The sequence below is a fragment of the Sprattus sprattus genome (genome assembly GCF_963457725.1).
Source record: "Sprattus sprattus genome assembly, chromosome: 16".
NCBI lineage: Eukaryota > Metazoa > Chordata > Actinopteri > Clupeiformes > Clupeidae > Sprattus > Sprattus sprattus.
In genome coordinates, this window is record NC_137914.1 from 28,353,809 (window position 1) to 28,372,933 (window position 19,125).

Genomic DNA, 19,125 nt, shown 5'->3' on the forward strand with positions numbered 1-19,125 from the left:
GTAAAATAAATCATAATATATTTGTATAAGAAAGCTATCATCTCCTGCGCCGTTTTTCCCCGACTTTACCACCGACTCGTTAGCGCACATTCCAAAACGTGGGGTGGCCGCCTCAGTCCCACACAGGTGCCCAACACCAAGACATCATGGTTTACAACTACTGATCTGATTCTAATCTTCTCATTAAAGTATTTTAATGGTCCCTTGGTTTTCTCAAAATTCACAGGGGCAGAAAACCCTGTCTTTGTGTGTGTGTGTGTGTGTGTGTGTGTGTAATATATAATCATATGTCAGTATTCAGCCTAAAATTACCGGCATTTGATTTTTGGTCCATGTTGCCTAGTCCTGGGTGAGATATTTCAATGGAATTCTAGCAGCTCCAGGGAGTGAGAGAGAGCAGAGAAGTTATGGGTCCTCTTTGGCTGAGCAAAGACCAAATGCGCTGTGGGATCCTCAATCTGGACTGGCCCCACAGTGCAGGCAGGCCTGCTACAATCGCAATGTCTCGATATAACCAAGATGAAATGTGGACTACATGTGAATGGGCATGATTACAGTATTAATGCCCTTTGAAATGTCTAAACCAATTCAAAAGCCTCCAGAATGTGGGGATTAGAGGGGTACTGAATTATGGAGTTTGGGGTTGGGTAAAACGACAGTGCTTCTACTCCACAATTTCAAAGGTCATTTAGGCCCCATTTGTCTGCTAGTCCACACACATGCGTATTACAGAATACAATGGAACATGAGACCCAGGCGTTTGTTCTGTTTCCCATTTATTAAATTAAAAAGAATATTTTTCTTGGTTCAAGGTGGACTTCACCAATACCCACACAAGGGCATCTGAGCAAGTCCACCATACACATTGCACTTATGCAATTTACAACTGCACTGATTTAAATGTACAATACATGTGAGAAATGAGCTCTCCACACTCACACACAGACAGGAGAGCAATACCTCAATTTGTCAGCTAAAGCTGTGAGTAAAAATTAAGCTACAAGAGGCAGTTGTACAGATATAAAACATTAAAATATTATCAGAGTTCAAATAGACACAGCAACACAGATATATGCCACTGTGTCAACAAACTTATTTTAAATTTTGCTTTCCCACTTTGCCAGTGAACCAACTTCATCTTTATCAATATTCATTACATTCTTAGATTCTACCGTGACTTGCCAAAGTATTCAACCCCCCTGAAAGGACTCACCATTTTCACAAATTGCAAAAGATTCTTACACATATTTTCCCAATCAGTATTTTTATTGCGAACATTTAGGCTCTAGTATATTTCCAAAGGCAATTTATTTTATTTGTCTGCAAACATTACAAATAAATAAAGATGAAAATGCTTATGAAAAGCATAAGTATTCAAACCCCTGGGCTTTTGAGTTCCAGATTAAGGTAGATGACAAATCATTGGCAAATGATAAAGAGGTGCCACTTACTTGACCGTAACTAATTGTAAATAGAGATCATCCATGAGTGGTTACAGTAGAGATCTCCTTCTGGATATAAAACCACTCTGTCTAAGGGTTGGGAAGTAACAGAGGAAATGAAGACTAGAGAGACAGTGTGATTTGAATGCTTGTGAGGAAAATACTCAAAGAAAATATCCAAGTGTTTTGATGTCCAATTGAGCACCACTGGAACCATACAAATAAAGTGGAAGTTGCATTACACCAACCAGATGGTTTTGTAGGAAAGGCTGTCCGTACAAAGCATCCAAGGAAGAAGAGGCCAGCCATAGTCCCGCCATTACCCTGGAAAATCTACATAGTTCATAGCAATTTGGGTGGAGGTACAGGAGTCAAACATCTTGACAGCTTTTCAGAAAACTGGACTGTATTGGAGAGTTGCAGACCATTGTTTAAGAAGATCAACATTAACATGTATGGAGGTTGCTTTAGCACAAATGAGACCAACATAGCTTTCTGGCCAATCCTGAAAGCACTGCACGTGGCGTTAATCTTACACTGCCAATGCCTCAAGAAACACCACCAACATTAAATCAGTAATTTAATGTGGAGGAAACATCATGATGTGGGGATATTTCTTGCCTCCTGGAACTGGGGATTTTCTTAGAATTGAAGTGAGAATTAATCCAAATAAATTCTACACAATATGATAAGAAAACCTACTGGAGCCTGTTGTAAAAGTAAGGCTTGGGAGATGAATAACCTTGCAGTAGTACAACTACCCAAGGCTCAAGGCTAACTCTAGAGTAACACAAGAGTGACACTACAGGGAAGATTCTAGAATGTCAAAGCCCAGAACCAACTCCTACTGAGAATCTGTTGCAATGCAGTCTAGGACTGCCATCTCTTCAACCCAGATGTTCTATCGAAATTCTACCAAGAAGAGTGGGGGGGAAAAACCCCTGAAGAAAGTGCAAAACTGCTACCCTCTCACTTAAAAGACTTTAGTCTGTTTATGCAGCAAAGGGGTTCTCTACATTGGTGTATTATTAAATAGGGGTTGAATATTTATGCAAGTAGAATATTTAATGTATTTATTTTAGTAGACAAATAACCTATTTAGCCTTTAGAAATATACTATAGTAGCAGTGTTCACAATTAAAATACTGATTGGAAAAATGTGTAAGTATCTTTGGTTAACCTGAAAATGGTGATGACTTTCACTGGGATTGAATACTTTTGCCAGCCACTGTATATCTTCTTCAGATAGGCAAAGGAGAGAACCAAATATGTGTGAGCACGCATGAACACACACACGCACGCACGCACACACACCACATTTAGGTTGGAGGACGGTTTGAAAAGACGTTAAAACAATGTGAATGAAGTCCTTTTTAGCTGCTCTCAAAAAGAGCGAGCAAATCATCATTGCTGTTGTTTGGGAGATCTGGAGGACCAAGGTATGACAGCAACTCATCTGGATTGGTCAACTCAGGGAGCAACTAGAGAAGAGAAGCAAATATATAGAAGTGAAAAGCTGTACAAGACAACAAAAGGTCAGAGGTCAAATATAACCATGAGAAGGGAAAGAATTCAAAGGGCTCTAATCTTAAAGGGCAACGAACATCGCAAATGGGCTTGGTGCATCAGCAACTGTGCAGTGAAAATAGGCAGGGATACCTATATTATGACCATTCCATTGATACAAACAAGCATGAATGGGTTAAATAATTAGTGGATGTGGCATGAAGTATTCTTGAATGAATCGACCCTATTAACATTAGCTCAGTAATTTTTCTACAATAGAGTAAACGACAAAATTTCCAGTCGCAACCGGAGCGGTTTAAACCAGAGAAGACAGAAGTTGCATTATTTGCTTGCAAGCCATAGTGTGGTATGTCATTAACCTCAGGAGCAGCCATCAGTTTTTGTTAATTTTAGTGAAATTATTTATTGGCAGTTGAAGTTGAAAATGTTAGTATCAGGTTCTTTAAGTCCTTAAAAATCCAAGGTGGAGCAGATTACAGACCAGGCGTGTCGTTCCATCACACTGGAACTGATTGAAATTTAGTAGTCGAGGAAACACCTTGACATCTTTGTCATTTTCCTCCAACCAGTTCCCCTTGATGTGTGCAGTGTGGCAGGGTGCTTCATTCAACTGAGCGTGGCCATAAATAACTGCCATGAAGAGGTAAGACTTAGCCCGCAACAATGTTTTCATTTGTCAGTAGACGTGTTTACATGGGGCTAATATTCCGGTGATAGTTAAACTATGAATCCAATCAGAATGAGACTGCCTTATGTAACCACCGTAATCAGAATGAACTGATGCAGATCTGAACAACTGGATTGAAAGAGCTGGATTAATCCTTTGATTATCTATTTGAAAGAAATATATATGCGACTAGTAGCTATGTAAACATACAATCCCAACAGAAACGTAATTAAACTGCTTGCTAAAATAATTGTTCTGTTTAAAAGACTTAACTTTTGAACTATATTTGGTAAGAACTTTTTTGAAACATCATGATAAAAACACCCAAAAAACTCATCTTGAGTGTCGAGAAACTATCCTGTGCACACCATGGGAACTCCCATATAAACTCACATTCGATCAGATCAGAATTCAGATATGATGTAAACAGTGAATGGAGCATTTTAATCAGAATGATTTAATTCAGAATGGAAAAAAAACCTTGCATGTAAATGTTTTCATAATGTCGTAATTCATATAAAAATGTCTGTTCATGCTAATCTGTCACGCAAGAAAAAGTTAATAACGGAAATGTAATCTTCTTACATCCAGAGCAGGATCTGCCATCTCTGCTCCTGAGGGGCCCCCAAATCCAAAGGAGCCCTCTTGGTTCATCCGTGGGTTTTGGGAGCCGTGCGGAGGCAGGGGCCCTCCTGACCCCTCAGCATTGTTGTGTACACCCTGCTGCTGTTGCTGCCTCTGCAATGAATTGTGGGCGTCCATTCGGCCTGAATGGGCCACCTGGATGAGAGCACAAACACCTGCATTGAAGCTGAATGTATTCCTAAAAACAGCCACATGTTAATCCCATTCATCTACCACTGATGCAAACCTGACCTGAGAGGATGGAGCAACTCCTCCTTGCTTGTCTGCCCCTCTGGGAAGGTCCGCTTGGTAGGACATAGATGGACGTCCAGTGGAGAACTCGCTCAGGGTTGGAGTTCCAGGGGAGTTCTGGAACTCTGAGAAGCTGGACTGGTTGGCGAACCCTGAAATGACGCGAGGAAAAAAAAAGTGAGCTATCTTAAATAACACAATACTAGCATAATACACTGCCCCTGATTTTAAATCGCAAGGTGTATGGCACACGCACATCAACATGCATATGGACAGCATAATGTTAAACTGTGTTAGTCGCCACTGTACATAGTGCGCTCATATCACCATGGTTTTTATATGCCCTGTTTTTGATGCTAATAAAATGACATAGGAGTCAAAGTATCAAGGGTGAAATTTGACTGGCTGTTGAGTTTAAATATCTACCACCCTCTGCAAGAACTGCAGACTCTGCTTTCTAAAACACTTGTGTCTCATACATTTTATTCCACGTTGTTCAATGTGTGTCATCTACCTGGAGAGTTGTAGTCCTGCCCCGCTCCAGCGCCCCCTGGGTATGAGGAGGGGTTAGGTCCTGAGCCTGAGTTGGGTGCCGGTCCTGAAGCAGGACCCAGGGAGACGATCATGTCCATGACGCTTGGCAGGATCATGTGACTGGGGCTGACGGTGCGGCAGCGCTTCAGAATAGGCCCATCAGACTCTTCCTTGATGTGGATGTCGGGCTTGACTGGAACTGGCTTCCAGTTGCACACGGGATCTATTGTGATTTCCTCATAGTCGGAGCTAAAAGAGGGTTGTGGTAGGAGAGGGAGAGGAAGAAGGGAGGACAGAAAGCACAGGAGAGGAAGGGACAGTTAGGACAGCATCCATGACTATGACCAGATACGCTTCAGTTAGCACAGTTTTTGATCATTGGACAGAAGAACACTTACTTCTGGATGTAGATCAGAATGCCCAACATGTACTGGTCAACTTCCAATCCCTCCAGCAATGCAGTTTTACTGGGAGAAGATAAACATACAGAGAAGTGAGCATGGAAGACATAACTGTCTATAAACTAGAAACCAGAATATGCATTATGTTATACACAGGATCATTCACTCATGACTATAAACCATACCCTATAATGTGCATTATGTTATACACAGGATCATTCACTCATGACTATAAACCATACCCTATAATGTGCATTATGTTATACACAGGATCATTCACTCATGACTATAAACCATACCCTATAATGTGCATTATGTTATACACAGGATCATTCACTCATGACTATAAACCATACCCTATAATGTGCATTATGTTATACACAGGATCATTCACTCATGACTATAAACCATACCCTATAATGTGCATTATGTTATACACAGGATCATTCACTCATGACTATAAACCATACCCTATAATGTGCATTATGTTATACACAGGATCATTCACTCATGACTATAAACCATACCCTATAATGTGCATTATGTTATACACAGGATCATTCACTCATGACTATAAACCATACCCTATAATGTGCATTATGTTATACACAGGATCATTCACTCATGACTATAAACCATACCCTATAATGTGCATTATGTTATACACAGGATCATTCACTCATGACTATAAACCATACCCTATAATGTGCATTATGTTATACACAGGAACATTCACTCATGACTATAAACCATACCCTATAATGTGCATTATGTTATACACAGGATCATTCACTCATGACTATAAACCATACCCTATAATGTGCATTATGTTATACACAGGATCATTCACTCATGACTATAAACCATACCCTATAATGTGCATTATGTTATACACAGGATCATTCACTCATGACTATAAACCATACCCTATAATGTGCATTATGTTATACACAGGATCATTCACTCATGACTATAAACCATACCCTATAATGTGCATTATGTTATACACAGGATCATTCACTCATGACTATAAACCATACCCTATAATGTGCATTATGTTATACACAGGATCATTCACTCATGACTATAAACCATACCCTATAATGTGCATTATGTTATACACAGGATCATTCACTCATGACTATAAACCATACCCTATAATGTGCATTATGTTATACACAGGATCATTCACTCATGACTATAAACCATACCCTATAATGTGCATTATGTTATACACAGGATCATTCACTCATGACTATAAACCATACCCTATAATGTGCATTATGTTATACACAGGATCATTCACTCATGACTATAAACCATACCCTATAATGTGCATTATGTTATACACAGGATCATTCACTCATGACTATAAACCATACCCTATAATGTGCATTATGTTATACACAGGATCATTCACTCATGACTATAAACCATACCCTATAATGTGCATTATGTTATACACAGGATCATTCACTCATGACTATAAACCATACCCTATAATGTGCATTATGTTATACACAGGATCATTCACTCATGACTATAAACCATACCCTATAATGTGCATTATGTTATACACAGGAACATTCACTCATGACTATAAACCATACCCTATAATGTGCATTATGTTATACACAGGATCATTCACTCATGACTATAAACCATACCCTATAATGTGCATTATGTTATACACAGGATCATTCACTCATGACTATAAACCATACCCTATAATGTGCATTATGTTATACACAGGAACACTTCCAACAGTGACTTGCATGTTCATTTGCTTTAACAACGGACTGGCATTTACAGGACACTTGGAAATAATAAGAAATCGGTTGTTATTTTAAATGGAAAGTAGATTTCCAGAATAAAAAAACAGAGAGCTAGAATTAAAACAATTGTACATCTCTCACTTTACTGTAACTCAACAGACCATGATATCTAGTGTTGAAGACTTGTCAAAGCAGACTTTTGCTTCTTAAAACCAACTTTCAACTGTGATGCAGACTAAAAGCAATTAACTAAAGTGATGACTCACTTGCATACAGGACAACGCCAGGTTCCTCTCTCGCAGTTCAGCTGCAGGTAGGACTCCAGATCAAAACACTAGACAGACAGACCAGAACAGATCATCACTCTCAAATGAAACAAAGGCTTTTTAGGGGCAGAAACACACCAATAATGCCTAAACCATAGACTATCCATATGTGCCTGCAAGTCCAATAGTAAATCCGGTGCCTGCTGACCTGTATGTGCCTACAGTCATGGCCACGTGCTGGCAGCTGAATGCGGCGGAATGTGATTGGGCACTGCAGGGACACCCTGATGGCCGTCTGCTCCACCCCGTCCTCTCCATTTGGCCCCACAGAGCCTGGTATCGTGCCACTGGTGAAGTTCCTCTTAACTGAAGAAACAAAGGACAACACAGGTGTGATGCTGATATTTCATTATGTACGTGATAATGTATAGTCGGGCGGTCATTATCGAAAAAATAATTCCAACGGGACAAGAGTCCTGAATACATTATCCCGCTGATTATACGATGTACTGTATAGTTGCCCGCTTCTTATACGGTTTATTATTTATATTATACTTGCCAAAACGACAGAAGACATTTGTAACTTACAGCTCATTTGTAACTTACGCACACACTACTACACTTAACTGGAGCTAACAAAACATTGCGCATAAAGAAGCTAACTACTATCGGTTTTCACACAAATTCACTTTACTAACGTTTCATACATGACACCCGTAGTTCTCAAATGGAAAATGTTTAGTGTTATCCAACCACTCCAAATGTGAGCATTCTAATGACTGTGAGGTAGAAACTCACTCTTTGTGATGCAGTGATCCGCAGGCAGCAGTCTCTTCTTCATCAGACCTTGAAGTACTGACTGCACTGTTGGTCTGTGAACCAGTTGCAGCACAAACAGATGGGACTGGGGAGATATGATGTCCATGGTCAAAGAGTCCACACACACACACACACAAGAAAATAAGGCAAAAGAGGACACTTGTCAACACCCGAATCGTTCTCCAATGCTCTTTGAGATGTAGTGCTAAACCAGTGCTCTTCTAAACTATAAACACTGAGCTAAGAATACATACAAAGGGAACTGAAGAGGATGTCAGTAGATGGCAGTGTTCACTCAATCAATAGTTTACTCATTTTCTCCATCAAGACCTAACTGATTGTGTATCCATATTTATCCACACATACACAGCTGTAGCCAATGTTTGAATAAGAAAATAAACGGATATTTACAAAGGATGTTTAGCCTGCGTTTTTCTCATCAACGTCTTAGTCTTAAAACATAGCTTGTAAGCACACAGCAGCGATGAGTGCAATTTCGGAGCGATGATCAACACCTGTTTTGCTGGCCATGTCTGACTTGGCTCATCCACAATGATCACTGTTCAAAAGCAGTCACCTGTACGTCACAGCCTTTCAAATGCACCATGCTGGGTGAGTACAGTTTTAAGGCTAGACTGCTGTTGAGATGTTGCCAGCATGTCCAAAAAGAATGAGTGCACATTTCACTTTCGAAATTTTATATTTTCATTATTCATACATTTCCTCATCTAGTAAATGTTATAAAAGGTCAGAAGACGGTTAAATTAATCTTTGGAAATTCTGTAGCGTGCCTTGACATTTTTGTTATCAAACTTTCCAAGAGGATTGCTCCTATCAGCAGATTTTCCAAATCCCCGTTGACCGAGACCATCTTCTTACAGCTTTTCTTTTTTCATTGTTTACTCGTCACAGGTGACTTACATACAAACGCTTGCAAATTAGGGCCTTATTAGTCACCTGACCATCGTGTGATTAGACAAGTTAGACACGTGTAACAGGAAAAACACCCTTCATAAATATGCCGCTAAATGTTTGAATACAGAAGAAAAGGGTCTAGTGTGGAGTCTTTTGTATTCACAAGACAAATGCTGTAACTGTATAGTTGCACTTGAGGCCAAAAATATTCGCAATCACGGCTATTGGCTGTTGTGGTTACTCCATAATGTCTTGTTTTTTGGTTAGCCGACATTGAATAACTCATTGATCAAATGATAAACGTTAAGTTGTACTCACACAACAGCAAGCAGAGACTGTGATCTGGATAGTGTTGAATAACTCATTGATCGAATGATAAACGTTAAGTTGTACTCACACAACAGCAGGCAGAGACTGTGATCTGGATGGTGTTGCGCCCTGGCTGACACACGGCCTTCAGGTAGAGGGGCTTATGGGAAGTCTTGTTGTCCCCGCGTTCAATGGTCAGTGGAGTAGCATTCACGCTCACCTGAGAGATAAAACGCTTGGAAATGTTGCCTGGGGTATAAACCGCATGTATTTTCTCACAATTTTGAAAGAAAAAGTCAACAAGATTCATACTGTAAAAAACAAAATATATAGCATAATAGTTTTTCAACAATAGTGGAGTTCTTTGACAGGATTCCACGAGTTCATTATAGTCTCGTTTAAGGCAATGACCTGTCATGATCATTTCTCATTTCTCATTTCTGAGACTTTGAATGTTTACCGTTTTTCTATTGTAAGAAAATAAATGATCTTCATTAATATACCTGACTTAGCTGAGCAATGGGTTAATCCTTCCAATAGGTGAAAGGACAAGGAAAAAGATATAATGGTTATGTGGAATAAGCCAGAATATTAAACTTGGCCGAGCCTAGGCTATTAAATACAGCTGCCCTGGCTTTAGCCTAGTTTTGAAGCTTGTGATCATCTTGGGGAAGACTTGCATTATTTCAAGTTTGCATATTCTTGTGGGTACGTGTTCTTTGACATGAAGTAAGTAATGGACATTAAATACATTTCACATTCATTAAAATGGTTTTGTTGCATCTTATACACAGCATCTCTATCTGATTTAATTTCCATTTTTAACATGTTTTGATTGTCTAGAAAAAAACAATGGCTTTATCCCTAACCCAGACAGGGTTGCCCACTGACCTGCACAGAGGCTGGCCAGTTAGTGTTCATCTGTCGATCCTCATGGTGGTAGCACTTGAACTGCAGTTCCAGATCCGGTCTGAGATTGAAATTTAACATTAGTGAATAGAATACAAAATTATAAACATGAAGAATGTCATATGTAAGCATGCCAAAACAAGGGGTGGGTATTATCTAGTCACGTCACAATACATCTCAATATCACAGAGTAGTAATAGTATGAAGCTTTTAGTTCAAAACCAAGGCACCTTTAATATGATACCCCTTATGATCAGAAGACCCAAGTCTGTAATCTCATTGATACTGCAATCTACTGGTACTAAGTATGTACTTCATTAATATTAACAGTCTACAAAGACCCATGGGGAATACACAGTGAAATAATGAATTAATTCACGTTACGTTAGAAGTCAAGGTATCGATACAGTATTGTGAAAAATAGTATCAGAATCCAACCATACACAGTCGTATCGGGGCATCTAGTCAAAACCCCGTCTTTGTGATGCATTTGGTCAGGTTAACTTAGAGCCATGTTTAACCATGTTCTTAAAGGTGCAGTGCTCGATTCCTGTGACGGGTTGTTGATATTTGTGCTCCTGAAGCAACGTGTTGATTGGCCTTTAAACAGTGTGTGGCTCAGTCAGAGCTTCATTGTCTCTTTCCCATTTACAGAGCCAGGAATATCCATCAGAGTGAATCAGGGAGAGCACACACTAGACAGACAGCTAGAGAAACATACAGAGAATTTCGCTGGATTTGGCAAAGAGTGGGATGACTATAATCAAGGACTCACCTTTAAGTCTGACACACCAAGGAGCCTACGTATGTTACTGAGGCAAAGCAGAACAGTAGTTTAAACCTGACCACCCGCTGCTTACCTCATCATAAGGGTTTTGAAGACAGTCTCTCGGAGCTGGTAGATGTGGTTGCTCACAGCCAGGTTGTGCTCCAGACGGAACGGTTCTAACACTACACCGTCACGCACAGGGAATGTAAGCCGCAGTTCGTCTATTAGATTGGCTGCATGGGGGGTTAAAGGAGGAAGACTTAGTGAGCATCAATTTCTGCAATTCTGTTTTTCAAATTCAAGCTGAGTGATGAGTACCAAACTCGGCTTTTTAACAAAAGACGAAACTAATACAATACAGACACTAATTCATTCAGTCATTTCACATTAGGCTCTCTCTAAGAAATCACTGCCTTCTTGTCCAGCTGGTTGTGCTGGTAATATTGGCAAGTTTGACTGCAGGTTTATCATGACATTTATTTCAAACCTACCGCAGACCAGTAAAGTGCTTTAGTTTCTTTACTTGAGTTTTTGAATGAGGTTTCTCCTCTTGATTAGAGAAAATAGGTTTAACAGGTTTAGGCAGTGTCCAGCATAGGCACACTTTGCAAGCCTGTAGTATTGGTCCTTCACCTGTAGTGGGCGGTGGTGCTGGAGGCTGCAGGGTGGCGACGTTTGGCTTGACATCAGTCAGGTAAGGGGATTTGACATCATGGCCGGGAGACATGTAGGGAGCCATGGAACTCCCTGGAGTCATAGGAGGTGTGGGGTTTCCCGGCAGGGGTGAGCTTGGGTAGTTGGGTAATGCTCTACCAGGCTAGAAGAGGACAAAACGAATTATGTTAATTGTTGGAGAAATGATTAAACTAACTTGAAATCAGAGAACCGCTGGAAACATACAAACTACTCCGTGTCTGAATAATGGCCAGTGAAACATATCTAAGTTTATAACAAAGTTATTCACAAATATGATTGCATGTTTTGCTCAAATGTACTCCCGTACAACAATACTACCTGATTTTGTAGTCAAACAACTTGATTATAGGTTCTTATACAGTTCACAGAAGAAATTCTTGCACAGATGAGAATTGTATTCTGGTTTGTTACGGTGATAATTAACGGACGGCGTGTGTTATCGGCAAACGTTCGCGTTGTCATGTTAACCCAGCATTTTGATTGTTCAACAGAATGGCCGATGTTTGACACTGTCCGATAACTGCGCTAAGTAATTTGAATTCCGTTCTGCTGGCATAGGCTACATATAGTTGAGTGGTATGAATCAAAATGTCATAAGCTTGGATTTGTATTCACTACCATCCAGTGCGGTCCGTGCATTTCAAGACTAGGCCTTCAGCGATGTCCTACACGCCAGTTAAACTGAGTGAATCCACCTCTTAATACCATCATTATGACGCCATGGCTCTCGAACCATATATTTATACAGAAAGGCAGTATAAGTGAGCATTGCATCACCTTAACATAGTTGAGTACAACAGACTTTATTAATATTTCCGGAGCATTTAACATCAATACACCCGTATTAACAATCAGGGGCGTTTCTAGGACTCAAAGAAGGGGGGGGGCTTAGCCCCAAGGGGAGTTGTATGTTTGCACGTGGAAGGCGCGCAGCAATTTTTTGGGGGCCCATTTGGGCGCACAGATATCCATTGTTTCAGACAGTTCATAGATTGATTTAGTCAGAAAGAGTGTGATTTTGCTCTGTAGTTTTGCTTGCATTCAATTTATGATAACACAAATGAGAGAATTTCAGGGTCACAGTGAAATTTGACGACACATATGTACTTTTCTCAAATAAGAGAAATAATTTTCCTGCTTGTAAAGGAAAGACGGATAAACTAGCTTTCATATCCGCTCCCAAATCCTAATTCTTAAAGGGAAAGTATCAACTTTTGAGTTGAGTTGTTTTATTATGAGCAGAAGGGAATACGATTTTTATCAACATTTACATCTATTTTGTTGTCCGTGTAGTTTTATACATGGGCTACCACGTGATACTTTATGCTCATTTCGACACTATGGGTGGAGAATGGACCTAACAGTGTCAACTTTTGAGTTGTTTACTTGTTTTATTATGGGCAGGGGGGAATAAGATTTTGATTAACATTTATATCTATTTTGTTGTCCGTGTAGTTTCTACATACCAGTGATATTTTATGCTCATTTGGACACTATATCACTGACGTAAAGATGAACTAGTTCAATGTCAAATATACATTCAATGGAAAAAACATGAATAACACAAATTTTAAAACACATTTCATGTAGGCTACATCTTAATTATCAAGTGATAATTATTGTATGATGGGCTGAAATGGAAGGCACCCAATGCATTCACTATAATCAAGTCAAACAAGGATTCACTAGCATTAACTGATTATAAACAACAACATTAGGGACTGATATTATTGATCCGAAATACTAGAGATATATTAATGCAAAGAATAGAGAGATGTCGATAGTTATTTCTTGTATTTCGAATTCGCTCGTTCACACTCACTGGAGACAGTTTCTAACAAACTAGCTAGCTAGCTTAGTGTTCACATAGCCAACTACAATATTCCCTTTCATTTAACTCAAGTAAACCTACATTTAAGCAGGTGTAACCCACCTGAATAAGTGGGTAGAATAGTCATTAGTCGCGTGTAATTCTTTCACGCGACCGTCTCCAAGGAGATCTTTTGTTTTGTTTTCATAAACTACTTTCTTTGACACCCTGGATACACCCCAATTGATTTCTTCTCCTCGAAACCCTCTTTTTTTTTTTTACCTTTAAATCGTTTTTCTTATCCATTCATATTTCTTTGTTTTAAATCATTTTACTTTGTTACTTAATTTCCTTGACGTGAACTTGACCTGAACTTGACGTGAACTGTTGATATGATCGGATCTCCGGTGAGTAATTAAACTGACCGTTTGATTTAGCCATTGTAAATTATTAAAACCAATCGGAGAATTTTCTTTTAATGTTTGTGTATATAGTATTGTTAAATGTAGATTGATATGTGTGTATGTTAAAGAGAATATTAGTGTTATTATCGAATCGGGAGTTAAATGGTTCGGGATAGTTGAATCTGGGAAATTATAGTTGTTATTGTTGAATCACGAATGATATATGTTGTATGTTATAAGGGTTAATATTGAATCGGAGTTATATGTCTTTGTATAGGGGAATTGACCGATCGCCAGGGCTCCGCCCCCTAGTTATTGTTGCTACGTCCGACACAATTCACGGAACTGTCAACCTTAAAGCCATGGCAAGTACGGGTACGATCGCTATAACTGTCAGTATGAGTGATGATTTTTGGAGTAATACCTCCGCGGTATCCTCCAGATCAAGCCAAAAGGGACTGCAATATGTAGTGGAAGGATATATCCAAAATATTAAGATCAACAACGAAGTGGACACAACAATAATTGAAGCAAAGGCATACAGGTCTCAATAAAAAAATAAATAATAGAAACCCTACGACCTCTTCATTGAAATGCAACCAGCACAACCTTGTAGACTAGTCATGTTATTTCACCACTGGGTAAGATCTGAATACAATATTTCAAGCTAGCTAATAACCTCCAAAGATTATTCTTATTATTTATTCCGTCTCTGGCGAGAGACTCTGGAGGTATGTATGGTGACTATCCTAGCTAGCAATGCTGATGTTACCGTCAGTAACCTTTTGTAAATGTGCACGCTGAGCTATCAAAGCTGGTGATTGCGAACGCCAGCAGCATACATACAAAGTGTTCGTTAAAAGTTCTGTTCAATGTTGTATTAAGCATAAATACAAACTACAAAGTGTTCGTTAAAAGTTTTGTTCAATGCTGGCGTTTGCTGTCGATAGCTTCAACAGCTCTGCGAGCAATCATACAGACAGTAACAGTGACATTTAGACAGGCACATACATAAACATTTTATTTTTTTTAACATGAACACTTTGGTTGGATAGACTAGTTATGTTATTCTAGTGGTAATAATACAAGTATTCATGGACCATAACTGTTGGGGGATTTTCTCTCTCAACTAGATAGTTAGCCATCATGCCTAGCGATAGCTAGCTGGCAGCAAGCAGCTTAATTTACTTTGGAGCAGACTATGTGTATTTTGCAATATATTTAGTTGGGTGTGGGGTGACCACACTGTTTAATACACAGCTGGCACTTTTGCGCCTGTGTTTTGGGCTTTGGGGAAGCGGAAAAAAACCGACGTATCCCTCTAAGCTCTCAGGGTACCTCATGTCATACCTACAAGTCCCATAGGCACACTGTTTAACCACGCTGCTCAGACCTCAAAGTTGTCGGACCTTCTTCTCTTAGTAGCCGTTGCTAAGGTATGATTGGGCAAGGGCCGTTCTAGGGAGGAGTTTCGCGATCGGTCAATTGGGGAATGTATAAAGGTGTTATGATTGAATTGGGAATTAACTATAGGCTATTAACTTACTAAGGAGGTAAATGTAAATAACAGACGTTGGAGAGGGGCCGTTGGAGTGGAATGTTCCGCGGCTCGCGCACAGTGCGATCCCTTTGAATATTTTAACATTAGATTTGAGATTCTTTGACTGTTAATTGTTGATTGCTGATTGTTCTGTTGACCTGCTGTACGCAGATTAGTTTTTGATGTACCTTGAGAACATTGGATGGCGAGCTACCCAAAGAGCGACTGAACTACTTGGACTGGAGCAAGCTAAGCCTCACATACACTGATTTTCACCACTGCACACACTATTTGTTTTGTCTGTTTAATTGTTTTATTTGATAATCAACAGAGCTCTCTTTTCTTTTGTATGATTGTTATTATTATTATTATTATTATTATTATTATTATTATTATATAATTATATTTAATAAAAACATTGTATTTATAATAGATAGATTAGTCAGTTTTCTCCCCCTTCAAATGCCGAGCCTACTATTATTAGCCCTTAAGGATATTGTGTCAATCATAGCTGAACCATAATATATTATTACGCTCCTTGTTGAGTACAGGGGCGCTACACAGGTAACAATCGTTAACAACTACAGATAGCCACATTCTGTAACTACCTGTACTTACAATTTCCCTCCTTGCATCATTTACTTTGAGTTTAACTCCTTGGCTATAATCCTGGCTGTCGTTGAAGAGACTTTACTTGGCGGCAGTGGTGGCGCCAGAGATTTTTTTCTGGTGGTGCTATGGGGGTGCTCGGCGTTTTACTGAGGGTGCTAGGAAATTAGGGTGATAGCATATGAGTCTAATTTTTCTCTACTACAACACCTCCCCACCATATCGTCATATATGTTTACACGTTTGATCTCTAACGCGTCTTTGGGGTACATAGCGTCATTCAAATCGATCGTATTATTATTATCATTAGGCTACTTCTGACGGACGCGCACAAAGCCGCGTTCATCTCCGACGGTCAAAATTGATGCAGCATGTTATAGATAACGTAATCCCAAATACTTCACTTACTTCAGTGTGTGGATTAAAGTTTGCGCCAGATGACTACCAGGTCACCACTACCATGTGCGACAAATTAAACTAAACATACCAAGTTCAATACACTTCTAACTAAAGACGGCAGATTAGAATATCAGATAGAATTAAACAGGCAAAGAGTCAGAAATGCTTTCAAAAAGTGTATATTATTTTAAAACCACAATAATAAGAGATCAAAAAGTGCACACAAAACTATGCTTAAAACATCCCTTAATTGTTTCCTAATCATTTCTGCCATTACATTCATGATCTCATTCTGCACGTCATGGTGCACATACTTTGCATTTGACGGGTTGTTATCTAACTTTTTCTGAACGGTTTTATCAAATTTTCCAATTACAGATAGCAACTCGCGGACATTACCCCCGTTTGCTGAATCCTCATCTTCAATGTGGCCTCGCTTAAAAATAATGATTTGATGAAAGATGGTTTTTGCATATGATCAACCTATTGATCTCTCTACCTGATGTCCTTGACACATGTAGACAGTGTATATGATCAACCTTATTGATCTCTCTACCTAATGTCCTTAACACATGTAGACAGTGTATATGATCAACCTGTTTGATCTCTCTACCTGATGTCCTTGATACATGTAGACAGTGTATATGATCAACCTGATACACGTAGACAGTGAAGCCCCTGAATGTTCCGATTCAATAACAATGCTTTCAGTTATTTGTAGTTGTCATGCAGCCCTAAAATATTAAGTGGAAAACTCCAAAAATAAATAAATGGCTAATACGTTTTAAATTCCTCAGCCCATGGAGTAGCCTTTTCCATTCAGTGAATATCAAGTTTAAAACCTTGGTAAAACATATGGTGTTTTAAACTATTTTTGGTGCTTAAAACATTCTTGTTTTCTGGTAAGGTAGTACGTGTTCATATCTTACCCCATTGACTGTGACCTGGTTAAATGTGTTGTATGGTCCTCCAGGGGCGCTCCCCACTAATGTGTTCAGAGACGTGTTGCCTGGTCCATTGAACTGCTCTGTCTGTAACACACACACACACACACACACACACACACACACACACACACACACACACACACACACACACACACACACACACACACACACACACACACACACACACACACACACAGATCTTATTTGGTCTGGCTGCATGATTAACAAATTGCTTTTAAGCGTCTGCATTGCTGCCGGTGATTGTGGCTGTTATCATGATTGGACCCAACACAACCATATTATGGTTGGACCTTACTGTCATAATATTGTCTGAGAGCTCTCCAACATCTTTACTTGGCTCTGTACACTGAAGTCCCTCTCTGTGTATTCCTCTACTTACAAAATCGCCAGTCACAAATAATAGACAGTGATAGAAAGCATCAAATCGCATTCAAACCTTTTTAAATCAAGATTTGCTAATACGCTCAGCCTTGTCTACATACACTGGTCTGGCTTTCTAAAGGGGGTTTTCCTTGCTTACCATTCCATGTTGACCCTTACCTTGTAGTACTGGCCAGGGTTGCCAGGCGCAGGTTGGTATTGCCCCATGTTGCCTTGCTGCTGCTGGACAGCAGAGTAGGAGGGAGAGGCGGAGGCCTGGGCCGAGTACTGCATGGGCTGCCCGGGGTAAGGACCTGGGCCTGGACCCTGACCATACGGGGGACCAGGATATCCCTTCAACAGCGGGGGAGGAAACGGTGCTTAGAAAAAGGGCATGGGTTATGGAAGGGAAACAAAGGGCAGCCAAGGAGTGACGAGAAGAGACTTGATGTATGACAATGGGAAGGATCTTCATTTAGTTTCAAGTCTGGAGGATTGATTGTCAAGCGTGGATCTGACTATGTACTGTATCATGTGAAGTCTGAATGATTGATTGTTAAGCCTGAATCTGACTATATGCAGTATCTTGTCCACCCAAATGGATGCAATGCATACAATTTGAATCATCAAAATACATTAACGATACACTATAGGTGATCGAAATTCGAATTAAAAATGAATCAGTTAACAGTGAATCAAGTTAACTGAACAAGAAATTCAAATGAAGCCATGTTACACTATACACATTCCCCCCTTTAGTCAATCAAAAAGGCGACCCTCTTGCTGTTAACGCTCCACTGCTAAATGTCTTGGTTCCATTGCTTACATAATCACCAGCAACCAGAAACACTGGTGCCAAGATTAGACCTGATCTAGGCCTCGTCTCACATAGCGCCGTTTACAGGATACTGCCATTTTGTTTCCCATATGTCATTCCCACAAACAGCATTAGTACTCCCAGCCTGGCCTGCTGCACCTGTACATAGCTTAAACATTCAGAACTGACTTTTGCACCTCTGCAGAGACCTAGCACATAGCACGTTCTGCATAGACCTAGCACGTAGCAGCAGTCTTGGTACACCCATGACAAGAAGCCCTTTGTGTTGTGAAGTACTCCATGTTATTTCCAC

General features: G+C 39.8%; 1 protein-coding gene across 1 annotated transcript in view; it reads right to left on the minus strand.

Annotated features, from left to right (window-relative positions):
- Window positions 1-771: 771 nt before the first annotated feature.
- The window catches only part of LOC308376868 (zinc finger MIZ domain-containing protein 2-like), a 33,104-nt gene continuing 14,750 nt past the window's right edge, over window positions 772-19,125 (minus strand). Inside the window, exons 7-20 of the mRNA XM_080853355.1 lie at window positions 18,176-18,349; window positions 17,597-17,698; window positions 11,843-12,026; window positions 11,301-11,442; window positions 10,423-10,501; window positions 9,620-9,751; window positions 8,287-8,392; window positions 7,697-7,854; window positions 7,489-7,556; window positions 5,445-5,513; window positions 5,027-5,295; window positions 4,513-4,664; window positions 4,222-4,416; window positions 772-2,923 (exon numbers count right to left, since the gene is read on the minus strand). Coding sequence (XP_080709481.1) covers window positions 2,816-2,923; window positions 4,222-4,416; window positions 4,513-4,664; window positions 5,027-5,295; window positions 5,445-5,513; window positions 7,489-7,556; window positions 7,697-7,854; window positions 8,287-8,392; window positions 9,620-9,751; window positions 10,423-10,501; window positions 11,301-11,442; window positions 11,843-12,026; window positions 17,597-17,698; window positions 18,176-18,349 — 1,938 coding nt within the window. The 3' untranslated portion in view covers window positions 772-2,815. The remainder of the gene's footprint in view (window positions 2,924-4,221; window positions 4,417-4,512; window positions 4,665-5,026; window positions 5,296-5,444; window positions 5,514-7,488; window positions 7,557-7,696; window positions 7,855-8,286; window positions 8,393-9,619; window positions 9,752-10,422; window positions 10,502-11,300; window positions 11,443-11,842; window positions 12,027-17,596; window positions 17,699-18,175; window positions 18,350-19,125) is intronic.